General features: G+C 38.0%; 1 protein-coding gene across 1 annotated transcript in view; it reads left to right on the top strand.

Annotated features, from left to right (window-relative positions):
- Positions 1-17,183, top strand: part of PREP (prolyl endopeptidase) — a 91,242-nt gene that overhangs the window by 35,802 nt on the left and 38,257 nt on the right. Inside the window, exons 8-9 of the mRNA XM_032101355.1 lie at positions 7,238-7,429; positions 16,582-16,779. Of these exons, the coding sequence (XP_031957246.1) occupies positions 7,238-7,429; positions 16,582-16,779 (390 nt within the window). The remainder of the gene's footprint in view (positions 1-7,237; positions 7,430-16,581; positions 16,780-17,183) is intronic.

Here is a 17,183-nt window from a genome sequence, read left to right as displayed (position 1 = left end):
TGGCTTGAAAAGATGTGATAAAAATTGAGCAAACACAGAAGTTCACAGCATGCTGGTTGCTTAGTCATTGTCAGCTGGAACTGCTTTGTACCAGACTGGCAGAGAAAGATTGCAAGAAAGAATGTAAGAGCAAGGCTATCTGTCAGAAGGTTTTTGTTTTTTTGTTTAGAAGGTTGTTCTTTTTTTCCCCCACACTGAGGAAAGCATATATGTGGCTTGAGGGCAGGTGGAAAAAGGTAATGTTTGTCCACTTCAGTGTTGAAAATAGGATTGTTTGGCCTTTTGTGTTTTAGTTTAGTCTTGCAATTTATCAGGCTCTCTAAATAAATAAATAAGCAATGACCAGTGCTATATACAGTCACATCAAAGGGATGAGTCAGTATGTGCTGTGTAGCCTGAAAAAGTGGATCAAAACCTTTGTAATGAAAATGAACAAGAGATGGTGAGGCAACAGCAGACATCAGCTATAAAGTGGAATGTGGTGGGAGGGAGAATACTCTTCCATCTTCTGAAAAACTTTTCTGTGATAGAAGTAACTTTAAAAAAAAGTTTCAGAAATGAATATCAAAACAAGCCTATTGTATTCTAACAAATGGGGAGAAAAAAAATTAGTTGTCTTGAAAAATATGTGGAAGGATCAACAATAGAGTGTTTAATAAAAATGTTTCATATCCCTTAAATGTCAGTTTCAGAGTTTTGTCACTGTATTTTTTAATTGTATGTATACATAAATATAAGTAAAAATACATATTTTATATGGGTTTTTTTGAGGCAAATTATTAGCAATAAAAATAAATAAAATTAGCAACAAAAAAAGCACTACAGAGTGTCATCTGTTTGGATTTCTGTAAGGCGTTTGTGATCCCCTACAATTTTCTTCTCTCTAAATTGGAGAGATACGAATTTGGTGGGTGGACTTGTTGGGTGGATAAGGAATTGGATGGGTGATCGCATCCAGAGGGTAGTGGTCAACAGCCCAGTGTCCCAATGGACACTGGTGACAAGTGTCTATGGTCTGATGGGGCCATATGAACTCGGGGGTCCCGTACTGGAAGAGATGCTGTATAGACAGTGGGATTGAGTGCACCTTCAGCAAGTCTGCAGATATCATCAAGCCAAGTGATGCTTCACACCTGAAGGATGGGATACCATATAGATGGACCTGGAGAAGCTGAAGGAATGGACACTTGGGAACCTCATGAAGTTCCTTAGGGTCAAGTGCAAGGTGCTGCACCTGTGTTGGAGTAACCCCCTTTATCAATGCAAGCTGCAGGATGCAGGGATTGAGAGCAGCCCTGCTGGGGCTGAGAAGGACTTGGTGTTGGTGGATGACAAGCTGGACAGGACCCGACAATGTGTACTCACAGCCCAGATAGCCAATTGTAGGCTGCATCCAAAGCAGCGTGGCTAGCAGGGTGCAGCAGGGGATTCTGTGCCTCTGCCATACTCTCATGAGACCCCACCTGAAACACTGCATCCAGCTCTGGGATCCTCAGCACAGTGAGGACATTGATCTGGTGGAGTGGGTCCAGAGGAGAGCCATGATGAAGATCAGAAGCCTGGAGCACCTCTCCTATGAGGAAAGGCTGAAAGAGCTGTGGTTGTTCAGCATGGAGAAGAGAAGGCTTTAGGGAGACCTTGCTGCTGCCTCACAACTTTAAGGGAGTCTGTAAGAAAGATGGGGACAAACTTTTTAGCAGGGCCTGTTGCCGTACAAAAAGTGGTAATGGTTTTAAACCAAGAAAAGGGTAGCTTTAGATTAGATATAAGGAAGAAGATTTTTACAATAAGTGTGTTAAAACGTTTGAACAGGTTGCCCAGAGAGGTGATGGATGCCCCATTCCTGAAAACGTTTAAATTCAGGTGGGATGGCGCTTTGAGCAACTGGATCTAGTTGAAGATGTCTCTGCTCATTGCAAGGGAGTTGGCATAGAAGGCCTTTAAAGATCCTTTCAAACACAAACTATTCTATGAAATTAAATAGCTTGCTGTTAATTTGAGCAAGGACATCTTCATGCTGTTACTGTTTGACTGGACATTACATATATAAATCACAAAATCATAGACTGTTGAGGGGTTGGAATGGACCTTAAAGATCATCCAGTCCCAACCCTACCTGCCATGGGCAGGGGCACCTCCCATTAGACCAGGTTACACTCAAGACCTTATTCAACTTGGCTTTGAACACCCCCAGGGTAAATAGTATTCATAATGAAGTTATTTTTTAGATGAGGTATTCGTGCTTTTATTCGTTTATTTTAGAGAAAGTGTAGTGTGGGGGAGAGAGATTACCTTTGATGCCTGCTTTTCTGTTGCTATGTTCTGCTGTCTGAGGGCATAACTCCTTCAAAATTAATCATATTTATTCTCTTCTTCTGCCTTTTGAGTGATTATCCCAGTGGAAGTAAAACTGGAGCCTTGAAACTGATTGAGAAATGTCTGCTCATAAAAGTGCTTGATTTCTTTCTTCTGAATTAATCTTTGATTATATCTTGACATGTCTGAACTTTTTAACTCAAAGGAATGAATATTGCTTCCTTCCATTTATTTATATTTTAGATGGCAAATACATTAACTTTCCATGATCATTGAGTAGCTGTCATCCATCATCTGCAAAATGAGTGGTACCCTCTCAATACAAACACAAAAGTTTCATTCCTTTCAGGAACATCCTAATATCACCTTTCCAGTATTCCCTCTCTCAGATGTTTATAAGTGAAGTCAGGTCCCAAGACATAGAGAGATCTTGCTTTTAAAGAGAGTCCAAATTGTTTGGAAATCTCTCTTGCCTTTGGAGACCGGAGTGAGACAATTAAATATTTGTGGCTTTAAAGAAAAAAGAGGAAAAAAGCCCTGAGTTCTTTTCACTAGCTGCCTGGCTCAGAACAAGAGCTTGAGAGCAAGCTGAGTATTGCATGATTCAAAAAGAAATTAGATTCTGATGTGGAAGTAGATGTCTGAGGGAAGGACTCTGCTGTTCAGTTCCCAGAACATGTTATGAACGTGTCACACGGGCCCTGAAACAGTCTGTTCCAATCTGATCTATGCTGTGTACCATGAGATTATCTGTCTTCTACTGAACATTAAACCTAGTGTGGATTAGTACTGTGAAACAACAGTTGTCAGAGAGTTTGTGGCTGCCCCATCCCTGGAGGTGTTCAAATCCAGGTTGGACAGGGCTTTGAGCACCTGGTCTAGTGGAAGGTGACCCTATCCATGGCAAGGTAGTTGGAACTAAATGGCTTTTAAGATCCTTTCCAACCCAAATTTTCTGTAATTCTATGAAAATCTAGGAGTTAAAAAATCATGATCATTCCTTGAGTAGAAGTTTATTTACTTAATGTGTGTACCATAGTAAAATGTGGCATCATTCTTTGGGTTAGAAAACCTGTCCTATTGTTATGAGCCAAACTTCCTGGTTCATTTCCTGAGCTTTCTCAGCACTGTCCCATTTCTAGAAAAACTGTCTAGAAAAAATGTCAAGACAGAATGGAATTTATGGAGATGAACATTTACATCTTCATCTGATAATTTTGATTGCTAGAGCACATGAAAAAAGCCAAATGCAAGTGTTTGCCTTTTGAAAACTTTTTTTCACAGCGTCAGATAACCCTACCATTAAACCCTGTCGCTCCAGCAGGCACAGACAAGAGGTTATTTGCCATGAATTGATTGTTTGGCCTTTCCATGAAACATGAAATATGGAAGTATTGAGAACATTTTGTGAAGTGATTAACAGTGACTCTCAGCAACTCTGTCTTTTCTGTCTAAGGGCGTTGGTAACAAGACCTTGTGGTAATTTATGCTGTTATCAATTTGTTCAGATTAGCTTTTCCTTCTCCTGTAGTTGTCATCATTCAGTTACAGACCTGCTTCATCAAACAGAGCTCTCAGCAGACCAAGGAATGTTTTACTATGTTCAGAGGCCAGTACATGATTGAGGGCTTATTCTGTCATGCTTACTGATACAATTTCTCTTTTGATCTTCTATGGATCCAAAAACTTTGTTTAAAAATTCTGTCTGTACACTGAATGTTGTTTTGTCCTTTGCAGAAGCCTAGCTCTGTAGGATTGTGATTTTCTGTTGTGTGGCATGGCTTTACTGTCCACTGAATTCTACCTGCAGTTCCTATTGTAATACAGTTACGTGATGATGAATAACTGACTGGTACAAAGGATATAGGCAAAACCATCTGTATCTTTTCAGCAATGTATTTTAATAGGAGGACTGGCAGGGGAGAGGATTAGGGTATAGCAGCAGTATACAGGAAACTGTCATGCTTTTCCTATATGTAATAAATCTGTCTCATTGTATGCTTATGTGGATTAAACTGAAGTCTTCAGTGGTACAGGTGTTAAGAGTAGCCTTAGACTATACAAATGCCACTTCTCAGTGACTCTCCTCAAAGACACATGTTCTCAGAGGGCTGCTGGTGAAACCTGTGTCTTATCAAGATCCAGTTCTTCAACTCCTCCCTCTCCTCCTGTCTTTTTATGAAGAATGGACTGAATGTCCATGCTTCACCTTGTTTTTCAAGTACTTTTTGAAGTCATAACTTACAGACTTACTGTTCTTTTTGTTACTGAGAAGCAAGGCCAAAGTGCTTGACAGGGGGGCAGTGCCATGCTAGTGAGCTCTGTGGGCCTGTCCCTTCCTTGTGTTGCCACTGGCATGACCTGGGGAGAAATGGTGTCTGTCCCCATCACTTTTCAGCCATATTAGTGCCCAGTGAACTTCCTGTGTTTGTCACCAGGTTGTTTTTCCTAGCCCAAAGGAGAAACCTAAGCAGGAGGATCTGAGGCAATGCTAGAACATCCTTTCAGTCACAGCCACAACTAGGTCACCTGCAACCAGCCATAAAGAAGCATCCTCTTATGTCTGATATCTGTGTCATGGGAAAGGGTTTCCTCCTCTCCCTGGAGAAACTACAGCACATACCCTGTGCAGTAATAATGTGTCTGATGTAAGGGCTGCTTGTAGTTGCCTCGTTACCGCCTCTGATCCTGGATTAGATGTTGGCGTATTTAACCACTTCAGTGAGACAGTGGTTTAGAAGTATTTCATCTGCAGTATTTGTCTTCTAAGGACTACATAAAAGCCACTTTAGTAAGATGGATGCTCTTGTTTTTGTATACTAACAAGTAAGTGTACCCCTGTAGAACATCAACCTTCTCACTTTTTTACTAGCTGTTCATTTGGGAGTGGATGAACGAGTTGCAAGGAAGCGATACAAATCCCTAATGTCACATTATTGTCCTTTTTCTTCATGGAATCCAAGTTCTGTTGCACTCATGGAGGCTACAACTATTGTGCACATTTGCCATTAAAAAAGTGGGGGTTTTCAACAGTCTGGCAATTTCTTTTTATGAAATCTTGCTCTTCAGTTTAATGGTTTCATTCTGTCAGATACCAGTATTGTTATGGTGTTACTCTGCAGTTAAAGTTTTTATTTACTGAAATGCCTGTGCATGTGACTTGGGATCTTGAAATGGTTTCACTGGTGTTTATCAGGGTTCACTGTAGGCTGGATTTGCTTTTACTGGGCATCAAAGCAGGTTTTCTTTGTAGAACTCACAGCAGCTGAAATGACTTAGCAGGATTTTTCTTCACCATGAAATCTCTTGAGAAGAGCAAAACTTTGGATCTCAGCAAAAATCAAAATTTGGGCAATGTATTCACTCAGGATACTAAGTTGACTGGATTATCTGGAAAGTTTGTATTACAACAGTATGCAAAGTAGAATTTTTGGCTTATCTATCACTTTGCATGAAGAGACAGGGAAGTTTTCCTTAAACCAAAATGGCAATTAAGAAATACAAACTTTATGAATGTATCAGGCTGAACTATACTCTGTTATTACGTCTAATGGGTTTTAAATGACCTTAGTCATCTTATTGCTTCCTCAATTATTCTTTTCTTTTTTTTAATTTACAATAATTACAGCTCAGCTATGATCTACTTGCATTATTCTGCTCAGCTTTTAATACTATAAAATAAGCTGAAATGCTTTTATATTGATGCAAACATTGCATTATAGAGTTTCACAAACAGATTTATGAACAGATTATTTCTTTATACTTAAAAGCAAAGACCCAACCTGTAGCTTTAGGAAAAGGGCAGACAGTACACTAAATGTTATTTTAAGATACAAGAGCTTTAGTTTCACATATCAATATGGATTCTGATTTTTCAGCACAGCTAAAGTATGATACTTAAAATAGTAAGTTTGGATGATAGGTTGGGTTGTAGATATAACAAGTATATTGCATACCTTATCTAGCCTTGATGCTTTTTCTTTCTACTAACCTCTCAACCTATTGAAAAACAGGAAAATGTGAATAAAAAGCAGTGGAGTCTTAAAATCCCATTTCCAGGTTGAGTCAGTACTACCCACTCTGTACCACCGTCTGAAACTGAGGTAATTCATGTTTGAGAAAAGTCCTCTTCTTTTACTGTGATACTCTAGGAGTTTGATAGGGAAAAAGCAATTTCATTCTTCTCAAACCCAGATGTTTTAGCTAACTGTAGTAGTCCTTTGGTGGTGACAAGCTTCTGCAGAACAGCATTTCAGGAATGTTGTTTCTGAGTTGAAAGGGAAATTCCTTATGTTGAAGTTTATTGTACTCATTCCAATAGCATCATTTCTCTTCTGGAGAAGTTCTGGGCTTTTAAGAAGAATGGAAAACTTTCCATTCAAAGTAAAATTTTTTGCAGGAACTAAAATCCCCAAACATTTCTTTATAATTAAATAATAATTTCAGAAAAGCTGTTAAAAATAAAATTGAGCTTGAAAGCTTAGTGCAGTCTTTCAACTCAGCTGCAGCCCTTCATTCAAAGTCTGTAGGAGGGGGCACTTGTGAACTCCCTTGATGAGAACCTGATGTGGTCGATGGCATTGGCTTCTCAGCAGCCACTGTGGTAGAAGCATTTCTGTGGCAAACATTTGAGCTCTCCAGCAGCTCCTTAGGAAAGCTGGTGAAATACTAGCCAGAATTCTGAAAGTATGTTGCGTGTATTTTGCTAAAAATTCCTCAAAACCAGTCATGTTAACATGTCTGTGAACTGGCATTTTTCCACTTGGTATGCATTTTGGCTTTTCCATAGCTGTACTACTTCTGGTCACCGCCATTGCTTGAGAAAGCGCCTACAGCAATTGTCAGGAAGGCCTTGCCCTCAGGTGTTGAAAGGTTTTGTTTGAGGAGAGGAAGAATTGACATTCTATGTCTGATCTTGCAGGAATTCTTCAATGGGTGAAGCTGATAGATAACTTTGAGGCCGAGTATGAGTATGTCACCAATGAAGGAACAGTGTTCACTTTCAAGACAAACCGCCATTCTCCAAATTATCGGTTAATCAACATTGACTTCAGTGATCCAGAGGAATCCAAATGGAAAGTTCTCGTCCCTGAACATGAAAAAGATGTTCTAGGTAAGAATTCATGTCAAGTTAAAGACCTTCTGTTCTGCTTTTTCCAAATTAATTCAGTAATTAGTCTGTTGAATGATCTTTTACAGACCTCCTTGCTTTTTTCCTGTGTTTAAACTTTGTTTAGGATTTGCAATTAAAAGACTTGCTGAGATCCAAATGATTCAGAATATCTCTTTCTCTCTCTCTCCAACATCCTGTGTGGCCCTACTGAAGTTGCTTCATCTGTCCTTGTTTTAATTCTGTGTTTGTAGGAAATGAGGGAAAGTATTTTCCTGCTTCATGTCAGTGTAATAAATATTTACTAGACAGCCAGGGATTACAACAAGAGGGACTTTGTAAGCAGAAAGAAGGGAAAGAGCAAATCTGGCTGTACTGCAGCATGCTTTGAGCAGAATTGGTGAGAATCTGGGACGGGATTTTCTTTTGTTCCTGGAATAAGAGGAGTAAACAATACTTGAAAAAAAAAGCCTCAGGAAAGTTGAAGAGCATGGAATTGTTAAAATAGAAAAGCGAGCTCAAAACATAAATCTTTGGTTTTGATATAATTAAAATAAAGGTATATTTTTTAATCCCATCATTTTGCAGAAGGTTCTATGAAAGCTTAGAATTAGTTTCAGATAATACAGAAAAACCTCCTCTGAGCTGTTTTTCCCAGATGCTTAGTGTACATTTATGTAGTTTGCTCTCCATACAGTACAAGATACAATTATGATTTATCTGACTGGCATAATTAGTTACTCAAAAATATTTTGAATTTTTTATTAATAAATTTTTATGCAAATTCCTTCATGTGTGCTACTTTTCCAGTCAAGAGCTGCTTTGTAGAATAAGTAGAGCTCTCTTTGTGTATATGATGTGGTATGTGCATATACAGTAACTTATGTCTTTCCTCACTAAGACAAACCTATTTTACTACTATTTCAAAGCCATCTTAAGGCTTTTGTCACTTATAAACAAAAGTCTTAATTTCTGTCTGCAGTTCACAATGTGTCCTGTGTGATTTCTGCCACAACCTAGATGTACCAGTGTGACATAAATGTTGATTCTGAACATATCCAGAATTGTAGTGATGTTGCAAATGACTGGGGTCTAGAATATTGAGACAATTTTAGCAAATGGAAATATAGCAAATTAGACCTTGGTGAGGCACAATTCTTTTTTTAAGATTGTGAACTATTTGAATCAGGAACAACCTGCATCTTAAATGAAGTATGTTTCAAGTCCTAAGCAGAGAATTAATAATAGATGTAAGTGAAAAATTGCTTTCAAGTCTTAATTTTGGTCATGTGCAAATTCACTGACAGTCTGTTAAGCTATGCTTAAGTTATGAGGAGCAGCAGTTTATAAAGTGGGACCAAATTGAAGGATTGACTTGGATGTGGTGAGTGTCTAAACAGAATGGGACAGAAAGGTGTGACTGACATGAAATGTGGTTACCATGTGTGGATTTACCTGAAAAGTGGTCTAGGCAGCCAAAGGAGCTTTGACCAGTGGCTCTGTAGCACTGACTATCTATTCCTTCCCAGTAAGATAAATGCCAGATCTGCTCTTCACTACACTGTGGTATTTAGCTCTACTCCATTTTGCTTTCATGCTAAGGGCAAAGTCATGATGAGTTCATGTTCATGCACAAACAAAAAAAATTCATGCATGCATGAAAACATTCATTTAATGACTTATACATGACAGCCTTTACTGTACAGACTTAACAAGAACTGCGCTTAAAAACCTGAAAGCTCAGATGAACGGGTTTGCTGAGGACACTGGCCTTTAGACTGTAAACCCAACAGGCATTCAGCTCTTAAACACTTGAAAGCAAACATAATCTGTCGTATCAAACCATCAGGGTGACTTCCAGGAATATGTTGTGTGTCATTAATCTTTTACTGTATTTGAATGTGAAGCCAGAATAGGCAGTCATATGTCTACTTCTCTCTCTAGCTTTTTTGGAACAGTATGTAAAGAAATTGGATTAAACTAACAAATGAAAGAGTCTCCCTAAGAAGATGAGTTTTAAGTAGAACTTAATAAATCTATAGTAGATCTTACAGTAAAGTAAATTTAAATTGTTCAGTTGCTTCTTTGTGACAGACACTTGCAGATTAGTGTTGTGTCCTTAGCACCAAGATAAGGGAGTTTTATCATGTTCAGGAAGTTGCAGTCCTGAATAAATAAAAAGCCTCACTCCATCACTTGATGTAGCCAGCAAGCAAGCCAGTCTCCATGTCAGGCTTTTTTAGTCATTCCAAGCTTTGTTAAGGAAGATGTAATTATAGAAATGACTGTTAATAATTCATTCTTGAAAACGTTGCAGTCAAGTGAATTTGATTTGTGTGATAAAGAGATGACAATGTAATGAAGCTCCTTCTGCAAAAGCTAAGACATTAATGATTCAGAGAGTAAATGGGTATTGCTGCTTGTCCAATTTTACTTATGTGTGGGAGTGATGTAGTTTAGCTGTATTAGTATTTCTTTATAAGCATTATAGTTAGTGATACCCTATGTCACAAACGTGTTTTATTGGGCTATGTGGATCCTGCTCTGAGTGACCTGCCTGGAAGCCATAGCCTGTTCATTTCTGTGTCTTAACTTAGATTCAATTTCATAAAAGCTGTAGTTACAGAAATAGGTTTATTTACAAGTAATAAATTCAGGATTGAATTAAGAATATATGCCAGTGTCCATCACTGGCATAAAGAGATGTTCCACAAAGTATCATTGTATTCTTAGAAAGACGCTACGGCTAATACAGTCTAACCAAGAAATAAACACACATGCCTTCGTGATGGTGTGAATGTCATTTGGTTCCCTCAGCATATTCTTTAAGATAGACTTTTCTTTTGGCTTTGACCCTTTCTTTTTCAATAACTGTTTATAAATGAGATAATTGGGAAATAAAGGGAAAAATCAACCATATTCCTGCAGTGAGGTTGTACACACACTTCATTTTACAACTGTCAGCAGGGATTTCACACAGAGATGAGGTAAATTTAGATCTCTACTCTGTGAGCTGAGGGGAAGCAATAAATGACAGCTATTTTAAAATGAAATTGAAGAGGGTGCCTCAGGGCATATTGTAGTGTGATGAGACTCATTTCCTTCCCTTTGGAGTTTGTTTATAAAGTGTTAGTTTTAATTTTCAGGGAGTCTGAAATAAAACCACAGGAGAGATTCACATCTGACATTGAACTTGTGCTTTAAGTGACCAAATAGCTGCAAGAAGCATGCTGAATTGAAGAGCAGCTATGAAACCATAAATGCAGACTGACCATAACAGACACTGCAACCCTAGTTCTAAGGCACAGGATAAACCTGCTGGGTTTAGAAGCTTAAATTATTCCTTTTAAGAACTGTGAGAACCCCCAGTGCACCCAAAGTGCTCAATACTGGTAGAGTGGGGTGAGTGGAGAGCAGCAGTTAGTATCCAGCCCTTTCCTTGTGACAATGAAAAGCAGATCTCCTGAGCAAGGAGGGTTGAGAAATAAGACGTATTCCTGAATGTGTTGTAGATGTGGAGAGGGATCTTGAACAGTTCCTTGAATCTCAGTTGGTCATTTAACAAGCACAGGCAAAGCTAGCAGTGCTCCCTGTACCTTGTACACACCTGCACACCTAAACTCAGTGCATGTAAAATGCTTCTGTTCCCTCAGCTACGATGTGCCACTCCCAAGTGAAAAATAGTATTTTTCTTTATACCTTTAACCTGCTAACTAATTCATAAATGCTTAAAGTCTGAAAGGAGTGCCAAATCCTTGATTTGTTGAAATTGGTTGAAGCTTTCCCATTAACTTTAACATGGCAGGCTGCCACTGAGGATGGGGTCTCAGTGAGAAGACACATGCTTTATATTGTGAGGGCTTGACAACATTTACTTACATGTAAATTGTTCACGTTTTATTCTGTAAATTGCTCATGCTTTACCTGCAAGTCTACTCAAAAGTAGACTTGAGTGGTGGTTACCGGTCATTTTAGTTGAGATCAGCATTGGTACCTGTTAATGTGCAGAGACGGTGAAGTTTATGGTCTCTGTCTGTGATGCCCAAAAAAACCACCATGACCTTCCAGGTCTGTCTTGCAGCTACAGCTTTGACGGTCCATTGAAATACATTAATTATTCTCACTCAACAAGACATGCTTTGAGTGGATGCATAAGCACAGTGTACAGCAAGTAACTCAGCAATTCTTGCTGAAGCTCTGTGCTGTCTGGCTCTTCTAGTGTGGTGTGTTCTCCATCAGCATTTCAGCCTGCATCTGTCAAAGCATGTTTGTGCATTCGGACACTTAACATGCTGTAGCTACTGTTGCAGAAGGGAAAGGTCAAAACTGTTTTAAGTCATTAAGGTTAGTGGCACAGATATTCAGTGTGAGGATTCAACCCTTTTTTCTCCTGAAACTATTTCAAAAATTTGTTCATAGCAACATTGCAGGTGTCAAGTTAATGGCTTTGTGACTAATGACAGCTGTCAAGATAAAAAAAAAAGTTTTTGGAAAGTAGCAGTATATGAATTTCTGAAAGATTGAACTAAAAGTTCTAGACATGGTTGAGCTCAGTTTTCTAGGCTTTGTTAAGAAGTGTATGTCCTCTAGCCCAAATTTAGCTATTGAAGAATTGTGTGTAACCTATTGTAGTCATCCAAGTGGTCACTGTAATATTCAGAGAGAACTGGCCAGTACCAAGGATAATTCTTCACACCTGCTTTCATTACTTAGGACTGCCTCCAAGTGTGTTTGTCTCTCTCTGATGCCTGAAGCAAGATGCTCAGGTTGGAGAAGGCAACCTCTTTGTGTTTATTGTATAGGAATATAAATCCTGTGCCTGATGGATGTTGGAAGTAGGTAGGTCGACAAATTTAGGTGTAACCAGGAGAGTAACTGCTCTGTTTTAACTGAAAATAAACTGACCTATACACTTGTAGGAACCCAGAGTGCCGAGAATATTTCTCTGCCTGTTTTTAAGGATTCTTACCCCCCGGAACAACACTGTTTTAGCCTCCAACCTTGGAAAAAATTACCAACGGTCAGACAAGAACTAGAAAATACAGTGGTGTGAATTAGGTGATAGACTACTATGTAAGATTGTCACAGGGTGAAAAATTTAGAGGTTTTGGGCTTCTCTTTGTAGTAAATAGGTAAGAGTAAAAAATACCAAAATGGAGGATTGTTGTTGTTCTCTAAACCTTCTTCTCCTTCTACTACTCCATGTTCTACAGTAAAAGTAGTTTGGAATGATTGGATAGAAAATTCCTCAGTTCCTAGTCATGTTACTGAATAATTGGTAGGAAAGTGAAAATAATGTACTTTTTTAGTAACTATTGGTTAAAATATCTTTAAAAGGCTGTGTAAATCTTGACAGAGAGGCTTCACTCCTGCTTTTCTGTGCTCTATGCTGTACCTGGGTCACGCTAATGGCTCTGTTCCTCTGATAAGACTTAATAAGCAACTGTTTGGAGGCATTGAAACTCAAGGAAAAGTCTCAGTTTATCTTTGAAACACCTTGCAAGGACTTTTACTGGAGGGACTTGATTTACGGCACGGTTCAGTGTCAACACTGGAGAGGTTTTGGATAGTTAGCTTTTTAAAAAACACCACTTGTGTGAGTGACACTGCTCAGCAAGTAATTCACAGTATCCCAGAACAGAGTATCCAAAATAAATGTTTCAATGGTTTATTTCTCCCCATTGTCTATAAAGGGTGCCTACAGCAGTGATGTCAGGCTTAGACAGGAGATTTGAAAGCATACAGTCTTAAAAGTTTCTATGAAATAGAGGCATGCAGGATGCATCCTGTACTGCACAAGCAAAACCAAAAGGTTGACTGCTAATGCAACACACCCGACAGTATCTGTGGTTGTCAGTGCTGAGCATGGGAATAGCAGAGGCTCAGCTTAAAGCTTGCAGTCAAAAACTAGCTCTTGTTAATAATTCAGCATTGTTTTAGCTTGCTGTGTATATAAGCGTTGGTTCTTAGTGTCTTCTTTTTCTTCTGGTCTTTCAAGTCTGCTTCAGTGTTTTCCTCTATTTTGATTTTTATATTTCTTTGTAGCTTCCATTACTGTAAGTTTTGGAGGCAGTTAGCAATGCATCAAAACCAGTTATAATACAGGTACTGTACACAGAAGCTATGTTCCTAAATCTCATGGAATGTTTTAAAAACATTTTGCATTGTCTTCTCATCTGTTATTTTCACCTTGCTGAGAGCATCTAATTTGTAAACTGAAGAGGTGATGGAGAGTTAATATTGCTGCTTCCTAGGCAAGTTCCTTAGTAGCAGGAATCCCCACATAAGACAGCAGCCTTACTCCTGGGCAATTGAACCTTTTTAATAAAAAGAGTAATATCTCTTCATAAATATATGAATAATAATAAGTCAAAGTAATAATGTACTTCAGCTCTTAATGAAAAAATCCATTAAACTGAACTGCTTAATCAAATTATTAGTGAGGAAATAAAGCATCACCACAATACAATTTTAAAATAAAAATTCCTTTTTTTTTTTTGTTGAGGTAAAGCTATATATATACATTTGAAGTTGATCTGAGAGTGTTTATAATCCATTTTGTGAAACTTTTTTCAAGAAATTTTGGAGTAAAACTGGACATTTTAATTATAGATGTTGCTGAGAATACCAGTGGAGTTCATGGGATCTTATACTCATTGCAGAGCCATTAATTCTGCATGCAAAAAAGGTGTGTTACTGCTGGGATGCTAACTTTTTAATTCATATTTTGTGTTAATAAACCACTTTAAAATGTTGGCAAATCTGTGCAGTGACAGTGTAAAAAATATTTTAAATTACTACATGCTCTCCTTGTTTATACAGTCAAGAATGATTTTGTCTTTCAAAATACATAATTGAATAGAACTATTAACTTACAAAGTTTATTATGTTCTCCAGACTCACTTAAGAAATTTTAGCCACCCTAGAGCTAAAATTACACATCAATTACTAATTTATAAACAACGTTATGTTATGCTCTATCTTATTATTTCAGATCATGGCTGAAATTTCAGTTAGCGTCCTCTGGGGCTTTGGTTAGAAAATTCCCAAATTTAGACTAGAAGCTCATGAGGGAGTTAGAAAGTTTGAGGATAAAAAAATATGAACCATATGAAAATGTGATGGTGTTTGGGAAGAGGGGAGTAGTAAAGCTTTATTTAGGTGTTTATGAAACGTGACTTCATGTGTCTGGAAAGACAAGTATTACATTTCACTGGTCCTTTAGAAACAAGCTAAAATTATTTTAAGGTCTTTGAGCTCTAGGGGGTCATGACAGACCTGAAAGCATATAGTATGAAAGCATATGGTATGCTTTCAGAATAATGGGTTTTGACCTTCAACTCAGAAAAAACTTCTTACCTTAATGGAAGGGGCACATGATACAACTCAGAACTTTTATTCTGGAACCTGAATATGCAAAGATGCATTTGTAAGACTGTCTTCTTTACAGCTCTGTGAATTCAAATTATTTGGTTTTATAGGACTTTGAGGAAACTGGAAAGAGCTGTTAAGATGTGAATAACATAAAGTATCATAAAACTGAAATTCTGTCAATTTTTACATGCTTATGTTCTAATATTTTTTCCTCCAGTGTTATCACATTAAACTCTCCATCTGACAGTGCTGCTTTGGCATTACCGTGTGCCCCCCTGTCAGTCCTTCCTCAGTTTTCTTGCTCATTTGGTTGCATCTCCTCATTCTTTGCTTCCAGCAGATAAAAAAAAGCCATTGTCCAACACTGGTACCTTGCCCATGATTTAGATATCCAGTTTGACTTGTCAGAGAAGGAGTTGTGCATATGTATTTGGAAGAGGATAAGAATTACCTCCTCACCTAGTCTTACAGACAAATAAAAATGTTCCACATTACCTCCTTCAGGATACTTTCTTTAATTTTTCACCTTGCTTGTATTTTGTCTTGCTTGTATCCAATTTGTGAATTAAAGAGAAGTTAAAATACTTTTGTTGCAAATTAATTTCTTAAATGACACAAATACTGAGCAAGATTAAGGCGTTTCAACCTTTCTCCTGTCTGTAGAAGTAAATAAATAGACTTGTCACTAGAGATCAAAAGCCAATGGCACAGGAGACAGTATGTTACATTATATATCATGGGTGAACTGGAGCTCCAAAGAGTTTCTACACTTTACAGGCTATAGAGATGGAGAATGAAATGAGATAGTTGGTAGAACCACTGAGATTTTTAGAAATTGCCAGCCCAGGTATTTTATTTTAATTGGTTTTAATATTCTAAAGTCCAGTTGAAAAATTAGCATGCCATGAAAAAAAGATTCATATATTTCTAGTAATTATTCCAAGGAACAAACTCAGGGAGGGAAAAGTTCTGTGGAGCAGAAGCTCTCATTCCTGCATAGCTGCACAGACAAGGTGGGACTAGGACTAGGACTGCCAGGAGAGGCATAAAGGCAATGAACCTCTGGAGGGTGATTTGTTCCTGGGTCCTTTTGCTGGATTGAGTTCACTGGGCTGCATCCTGCTCCTATTACCTTCCAGTCTCAAGAATGCTGTTTAACAACATTAGCATCTTGAAAAAGTACGTGGGGGGTTTTTAATGGCATGATGAGAGTCTCACCCCGGAAGAGCCCTTTTCTTAGACCCAGTAGGGCTTGCTTAGAAGAATAGTCTCCTGATTACTTAAGCAATAGAGCCAAGACTAATAGTAACGTCTAGGTTCTACACCTCAATGTGCAATATGGGATCACGTCTTCTTTCCTTATGAGTTTAGTTTGTATAAATCATAATGAGTGCTTTGATTTTCATGACTTTCCGTAAGTATTGCAGGCAAAGATAAATGTTTTGCTTGGGTTATGCATTGAAATACGTGATATTTAAGAGCAGTTTTGATCTATAAATATCCCAAATGCATAAGCATATTGATTAAGCAATTCTTTATTCCTGTGTCTGCATAAATTAACTTTAAGCAGCATGGTTAATGCATTTCCAGAGAATGCCAGACTTTATTTTGGGTTCATTTACAAAGATTTAAGAGTTAAAGGCAGTGCATGTCAGAGATTTTGCTGCATGCATTTAGGTATGCTAAAGAATTTTAGGATCAGAGTTTATCTGATTGCTTTCTTTCTTACATTTTTTAATTGTATTTTCTGTGGCTTTGTTTTTGTTTTCCATTCTGTGCAGAATGGGTTGCTTGTGTGAGGTCCAATCTCCTGGTTTTGTGCTACCTGCATGACGTGAAGAATGTCCTGCAGCTTCATGACCTAGCCACTGGTGCACATCTCAAGACTTTTCCCCTAGAGGTTGGCAGTATTGTGGGATATAGTGGCCAAAAGAAGGACACTGAAATATTCTACCAGTTTACTTCCTTTTTATCTCCAGGTAAGATTTTTTGTCTGAAGTTATTGTTTGTTTTCCCGAGAACAGTGTCTTCCTCATTTTCTGTAGTTTAGTAGTTATTTGGTATGTCTAAGATGCAGATAAAACTGCTTCCACCCACGTTAGCAGTGGTTGTACACATCAAAATGTATCAGTCCTTGATCCATCAAGGCTAAATAATGTGCCTACTAGTATTTGAGACACCTGCATTGAGACTCAAGACTAACTTGTACTGGAGATAAAATTGTAGCATTTTCACAGTTCTTGCTTCATACAGCAGGATAGAAGGTGAAAAACTCAGTAAAAGATAATTGTTAATGTGTTTGATGTGATTTTTTTCACAAGTTTAAGGAACATTAATAGAAGTCACAGAAATTGTTCTCTGACAGTTTTATGATCCATTTATG

The sequence above is a fragment of the Corvus moneduloides genome, chromosome 3, assembly GCF_009650955.1.
Source record: "Corvus moneduloides isolate bCorMon1 chromosome 3, bCorMon1.pri, whole genome shotgun sequence".
NCBI lineage: Eukaryota > Metazoa > Chordata > Aves > Passeriformes > Corvidae > Corvus > Corvus moneduloides.
The sequence above is the reverse complement of the archived record's forward strand: the minus strand, read 5'-3'. Positions and strand labels throughout refer to the sequence as shown.